Source organism: Poecilia latipinna, unplaced genomic scaffold (assembly GCF_001443285.1).
Source record: "Poecilia latipinna isolate Pla-1442-1.1 unplaced genomic scaffold, P_latipinna-1.0 Scaffold741, whole genome shotgun sequence".
Classification (NCBI taxonomy): domain Eukaryota; kingdom Metazoa; phylum Chordata; class Actinopteri; order Cyprinodontiformes; family Poeciliidae; genus Poecilia; species Poecilia latipinna.
This window is the reverse complement of record NW_015113357.1, coordinates 5,531-12,787: the sequence shown is the minus strand read 5'-3', so window position 1 is coordinate 12,787 and position 7,257 is coordinate 5,531. Positions and strand designations below refer to the sequence as shown.

The 7,257-nt window shown below is 40.9% G+C and overlaps 1 protein-coding gene across 2 annotated transcripts in view; it reads right to left on the bottom strand.

Moving 5' to 3' along the window:
- LOC106955502 (deoxyribonuclease-1-like 2) overlaps positions 1 to 3,692 on the bottom strand; it is a 17,892-nt gene extending 14,200 nt beyond the window's left edge. The window contains exons 1-3 of one of the 2 annotated variants that reach the window (XM_015045711.1): positions 2,855 to 3,692; positions 2,422 to 2,510; positions 1,247 to 1,258 (exon numbers count right to left, since the gene is read on the bottom strand). In XM_015045711.1, the coding sequence (XP_014901197.1) occupies positions 1,247 to 1,258; positions 2,422 to 2,510; positions 2,855 to 3,010 (257 nt within the window). In that variant the 5' untranslated portion in view covers positions 3,011 to 3,692. The remainder of the gene's footprint in view (positions 1 to 1,246; positions 1,259 to 2,421; positions 2,511 to 2,854) is intronic. The other variant, XM_015045712.1, reaches the window with a different exon arrangement.
- Positions 3,693 to 7,257: the final 3,565 nt, after the last annotated feature.

The window sequence follows — 7,257 nt, the reverse complement described above, 5'->3', positions numbered from 1 at the left end:
AGATATTTGAAAAAAATATATTTTGTGTATATTTTATTCAAATTTTGTGCTTTATCCATAGGACCTGTTTTTCCCTATTCTCAAAAATCACTGATTTATTAGCTAACCTGCCCACAGTTTACTGACGCTAACAGTGGCTAAGCTAACGTAGCTTTGGGAATCACTTGAACACTTTTTCTGTTTGAAGCTGAAACCTGGAACTGGGAATAAAGCCATGCCCAGTTTAACAGAGCTGATGGTTTTAGCTGAGCAACAGAAAACCAGTGGCGCTTGCTAGCTGCTGTTACCAGCTAAATGCTACTAAGCTAGCACACCACTACTATATTCCCTAGTAAACACAACATAGCTGTCAGCATGGATGCTAACAGATGTTGACTTTACCATGTGTGTCATGGATTTAATAACTGGTTTATTATTTTGAATTTCACTTTTTAAGCTGCTGTGGCAGCCATATTGGATTTATTTAAAGTTTAGTTATTTTTCTAATGTGGATTAACAAGATCAAATAAAACCATCCAGATATCAGCTGCAATAAAATGTTTTGATGTTTACTTTTAAGTCATAATGATATGAAACATAACATGTTAGTAATGACAGATTTGGGTCTGCCAGCATAAATAAACCCACACATGCAAAACATTCATCAGTAATAATCAGTAATGATGCATTTATTGATTGGTGTTTGGGGAATGAAGCATGCTAACACCTTTAGCATGAAGCCCGTTCAGGTTAGTAAAAAGAGTAAATCCCAAGTTTTTTATTTGAACATATTTTTCTTCTAAACAACCAAAGAAAAATAATTATCCAGTAATAACATTTTAAATGTAACACCAGAAGGTCAGACTGAAAATGGTCATCATGTTAGAAAGCAGCTCCGGGTAAACAGGAAACCATTTCTCCTCTAGTTTATGATGCACATTAAACACAGTAAAGATTTCAGCACATATCAAAGGATTGTTTTAATTTATTTGGTTTTACTTTTCTGTCCTGTCACAAATTAATGAAAATTATTTTAAATCCACTTCTGGTAAAGGAATGAATAATTTAGTTTTTTCTCATCATGCAGTAGTAATATTTCAGTAATATTTCAGTAATATTTCAGTCTGATGCAGAAACTTGCCACCCAGGATGAACATGAAGGTTTCAGGAACAGAATAAATCAATAACTGCTCCTGAAGAGGCCAGGATTAGTGAAGGAGGTTAAATGAAGTGATTATTTCCCAAATGCACTTAAAATCCACTGTACCTGTTACCTGTCCTGTTGGAGGCAGACAGCAGACACACATCATCATTATCTGCTTTATTACAGTCATATTCAATTAGACAGCACCGTTTGAAAATAATAACCTTCAAGCCCACGTTTCTGTTTGTAAAAATAATTTTTCATTGGTGTTTATTCTAACTTTAAATGTCGAGTTTCCATCAGCTGTAACTAAAGTAAAGTCTTTCAAACATCCACATAATGGATTTAACTTGATGATAAAGTTCCTGAAATAAATGAACTTTCCAATAATATTTTAATTTATTGAGTATGTTTGTGTTCAGGCTGTTGATGAAGAACCGGAGGAAGAGGAAGAGGAAGGTTATTATAGTTCACTAAAACTAACAAAATAATAAAAACTGAATTTGAGAAAACATTTGCGAACTGAAATAACCGTGTACACAATTAACTTCAACATACTGAGACTATGAATATAATATCTTTGGTTTCTGTGTCGGTAAATTATGGCTCCATTTATTCACTTATTCTCCAACAACAGTCAGTTCAATAACTGAACTTATTTTTTTAAATAGTTTCTTCTTTAGATTATTCATTACCCAGTCGATGTTCACATAACCACAAAACTAACTGAACAAAGTAAAACTAACTTATAAAACTATTACAACCCAGCTTCTGGCCGGGACAAACCATAAAGTTTGTTTAAAAGAAAAAAATATTGAAACTCCAAAACTTTGAATATGAAAAGTTGTCTTTTTTCTGTTTCAAAGTTTTTCAGTTTTAAAATAATTTTTCAGCTTCAAATCTTTATTTTCAGTTTAGATGGAGGAAGTGTGTAAACGGGGACGATGATGAGGAGGAGATGAAGGCTGGAGGTCAGTTTTGTCTGATTTGACTCTTTTTTCTAACAAAACACCAAATTTATTTGAAAATTTAACTGAAATATGCTCCGAGTAATTTTCCTTCTCTGGACCTGAACTTCCTGCATCAGGCGCCGTCTGCCACCAACAGAGACCCTGACTGCTACTGCTGGATTTTAGCACCGCAATCAGCTGCTGGTCTTCCAGAGTGGCCTACTTAAAGTACGCTGCTTCCAGTGGGCTTCACACTGATCCAGTTAACGGCACAGAAGCGAGAGCCAGAGGAGGAAACGTTCTGGGTTGGAGTCGGTTTTGGTTCTGGAGGAGAGCGTGGAGGCGTACCTGTTGAGCGACGCCACCAGAGCTTTGACTGCCTTCAGCTCCGGATCCACAACTTCCTGCAGGACGCAGATATCACAGCGGGACACGATCTGCAGAGGAGGCGACTCGGGTCAAACAGGAGGAGGACAAACTCAGAAAAACAGGAGAAGAAGAAACTTAAAGAAAAACAGGAGAAATGTTTGTAAATAAAAAAGATTCAACTTTTATTTGATTTTTCAAGTTTTCACTATGTGTGTGTGTGTGTCTGTGTGTCTGCGTGTGTGTGAGTGTGTGTGTGTGTGTGTGTCAGTGTGTGTGTCAGTGTGTGTGTGTGTGTGTGTCTGTGTGTGTGTGTGTGTGTGTCTGTGTGTGTGTGTGTGTGTCAGTGTGTGTGTGTCAGTGTGTGTGTGTGTGTGTGTGTGTGTGTGTGTGTGTGTGTGTGTGTGTGTCCTGCCTTGGTCAGAGTGTGCATCACTCTGTAATCTGCTGCCTTCGTCGTGTTGAATCTCTGGATGTTGTAGGAACAGATCCTCAGTCCTGCTGCTCCTCCGATCATCAGGCTGCAGAACGAAAGCAGGAGGCAACCAACGCTGGAAGAGCGCCTCCTCATGGCTGGATCTGAGAAAACAGCAACGACACAGCTGATTTTGGAACAATGTTTCCTCCAGTTTGGATTCAATCAGATCCGTTTTCCTCTTGGGAATAATCTTCCTCTCTGGAGGATGATGGGCCAGTTTAGAGCTGACCTTTGACCTTTCCCCAGTTGCTCCTCTGGGGTCACTGCTGAAGTCTTTCCACCCGGTCGTTGTGCTGACCTGCTGTTTTAGATGTGCTCTGCTTGATGACGATCAGCTACTCAGTGACACAGAGCTGCTGGTCTTAATCAGGCGCAAACAGCAGGGTGTACTTACTTTTTCCATCTGTTGTGTTTTTTAGAGGCACAACAGGCTAAAGACAAAATCGTTTTAGTTTAATTAAGCTCAGAAAAATCAAACATCAGACCTGAAACAAGGTGTGTGAGGAGGAGTAATAAAGTATCATAACTTCAACATGTTTTTACTGAACTAAGAGTAAAAAAGTAAAAAGTCGAGTAATGAGTGACTGAGCAAATCATCAATCATTCAATATTAGAAATCACATCATCAGACAACATATAAAGTTAAGTTATTTTGGTATTTTAAGAACCAAAATGACAAAAATTCACAAAACAAAAACTAATAAAATCAGCTCAAATAAAATGTTTCCAGGTCAGTTTCAGTCTGGAGGGTTTTGGTTCAAACATGTTTGTTTTTCATTCAGGGGAAGAAAATCCACAAATTCAGAGACACTTCATAATAAAATTACTCAAAAACAAAAATACTCCTAAAAGTGAATTTTTTTCAAAAAGTTACTCAAGTGTAATTGAGTAAAAGTTCCTAGTTTCTGGGTTTGTGTTTTCAGCCTACAGTTAGATGTGATGCAACGTTCAGAAAGTATTTCCTCAGAATCAGAGACAAAATGTTCCTACGACGACAAGCGGCGAGGCGTCCTGCATCAGTTCGGATCTTTTCTCTTCGACCAGAGAAACAAAAATCTCTAAGGAGAAACAGGCCAGCACGGCACTGAGCTGAGAAACATTAACTCTGCTTTCCTTCACTTATTAACTCAGAAAGCTGCAGCGACGTGCGACAGCAGCTCTGCTCAGACTGGAGTGACTGCAGGCAGAAATAAAAACCTGTTCAGCAACGTCACATTTCTGCCTGATTCACGAAGCTGGACTCCAGATAAACCATCTGAACCCAAAGCTACCGAAACAGTGAGGCTGTTTGCTCACATTCAGGCTGAATGAAACCGTCTCCTGCCATAAAAACGTTTCATTAATGAGTCAGAAACCAGAAACTCCAACACAAGATTTCATCCAGAAACATAAAACCAAGAAGATCTTAACGTCGCTACGGGTCGATCGTGGCTGCTCATCTGACCCTGGGGCGTTTAAAGGGCCAGAGTTACGCTTCCATTTTATAGCACAACCAACTAACTATGACATAAAAATGATGTTTATATCCAACATGACTTAAAAAACATTTTACTTCCTGATTTAACATCTTGAAATTGGGCCTCTGTCTCTTTAAGAAGCTCCTGCTCTTTCTGAAGCTCCGCCTCCAGGAAGTCATCCAACATGGCTCCTCCATTAACCCTTTAACGTTTCTACCAGCGTTGCTCTGAGCAGCAGCTCAGCTGCTGTTTGCTAATTGCTGCTGGCTAGTCTGAAGGAGCTGAGAGGGGCAGGAGCTGCGGCTCGAAGGCGGGGCTAGGTCCACCCAGGTGTTTAACAGCTGACTGGTTGCCATGGAGACTACAGGATTGCATGAAAGAACCGAGGCAATGATCTTTAATTTTGTAAATAACATTTCAGACTCAACCTGAAGATATTTTAAATATCCAAAAATGATAAAACAGAAAAATAAACCCCCCCTTGAAAAAAAAGGATAATGAAGCCTGTAAACATTTTAGAGCATTTCAATTGATTAATTTAGCAATAAATTGATTAATTGATCAGTAATTACTCTTCTCTAAATTAAAAAATGAACAGCTCAGGTCTGGAATCATGTTGAACATAAAGTCGGTCTGGTGGATGAACTGCTCCTCCAGGGGGCGCCGTCTCAGGTCCACACAGGAACGGATCAGAACCAAACATCATATTACAGAAAACTTTCCAGGAAACTGAGAGTTCCTTTAAATCAGGAAAACGCTCATGTTCAGAGGCAGAACCGTAATCAATGGGACATTGATTAGTTGATCAGAATTGATGATTCTGGTTTCCTGTTGACTCTACGATGTTTTCACGTGTTGCTGAAATGACCCGACCGATTGACCGACTGATCTCTCTAGTATATTTTAGTATTGGTCCCTGAGACAAGATGAAAACCCAGAGAGAAGACAAGCAGACATGTTTGGTGAAATGATTGGTCGCCCTGTTAGACCTGTGGAGGATTGACCAATCAGGCGACGGCGCCATCTTGGATGCAGAAGAAGAAGCAGAGCTGGATGTCAGTTTCTCCTTTATGCACCATTTTACAGCAGCAGCAGAGCAGAAGCTGGAGTTTCTCCATCAGGTTTCGGGCTTGTTGATCTCCGTCTGCCCCTCCCAGCCGCAACCAGCCGGCAGAACCGGTGGAGCAACTTGTATTCAGGGCAACCCTCTGCAGAGCAACACCTCTGACCGACCGAGAACCGCCGGCTCTGATCCAACACACACTTTTATTGGTACAACCACTGGGAAGCTAATTTTAGACGTGTGATTCAGAGTTTAATGGGTTTTTGGTGTCATTAGAACTGTAAGCTAATTGTTTTAATGTTCTTTTTGGTGTTTTTAGCACTTCCTGCCACAGCAGGGTTTGCTAACATGATGACATCACTTCTCATTATTCTGAAATAAAATGAGCTGCTGTGACTCCAGAGCATGAAAACATGACAGAGTTTGTGTCTGTAATTAAACCATGAGCCGGTTATGGATCAGTGTCTGAGTGAGTCCAGGATTTCTCCCCAGATTCCTGGGAGCCGTGAGGAGAAGCTGCTCTCCATGCTGGTACTGGGCTCTCTGACGCTTCTCTGCTGTTTTCCTCTCGTAGCCTGCTGAGTCAGCATGTTGAGGTTTCACTGTGGTCATGTGATCCCCCTCCCACCCTGCACTGATTCATTCTCAGGTGAGACACACCTGGACAGCTGGAGCCGCCCAGGAAAACATCAAACCTCCATTTCTGGAGTCTGGAAACAGTTTCCAGAAAATCCCTTTATCTCCAGACGATAAGAACCTGCAGCTTTGTGCTCAGTGTCTGAGCCGGATGAAGGAGGCTCCACTGCAGCCCCTCACCGTTTTAACTTCAAAATGTTTCACAGTCAAAACGACATCAGGACACGGATTTGCTCCAAACTATTCATAATTCACTTTTTCTTTTATGACATTTTAAGAGTTTGATTAAAATTCACAACAAATGGATGGAAACATAGATACTGAGTTTCCTGGTCTTTATTCTGGGTTGATTTAAATGTGTAATTAAATTTCCGCCGATATGTGAAACCATCTGATCTGCCTCCTGTTCTGACTGGAAGCTCCGCCCATCAGGCGACGTCTAAAAACTTTCACTTAGCAACTTGGAGACACATTTAGCAACTTTTCAGAAAGAATAACTGTCTGCTGATATTAAAAATATGATTGGTCTGAAAGCTGCAGTCGGTGCTCCGCTGTAGTTTGAAGAGCTGAGAATGTCAATTGCCGGGTTTGAGACACGTGACCCGGATGTCGCGCGAAACTCTGATGTAGGTCCCAGGCACGTGCAGAGCCTGGGACCTAGAATCTAGAAACTAGAATCTTTTTTTTTGTTTTGTTTTCTGATGTCAGAACTCTTTGGTTTTCACCCTCACACAGCTGGATTCAGCGTTCCAGACAATATTTACAATATTTATTCCCGAAACCCGGGAATAAGGATTTTTTTGATTTTTCTGAACGAAGTGAAGCTAAGGCTCAGTTTAGCAGCCAACATGACGGAAGGACTGGAGCGGTTAAAGAGGAAACGGTCGACTATCCGAACAGCAACGACGAAGCTGTTAACTCGACTAGAGGATGAGGTGGGCAAAGAGAGTCCAGATATGGACAGACTGCGTGAGTTCCTGGCAGTTTTATCTTCTAAGGAGGAAATTTTATTGGATTTGGACAAGAGCATAGAAGATGAAACGTCAATTGAAGACTTGGACACTGAGATAACGAACTCACAGGATTACACGGACCGGATTCTCATTTGGAAGGTTCGCACCACCAACGTTATTGGATTGCAGGAGACCGCTACAGACACCCTGAGAGCGCGTGTGAGTGACGTA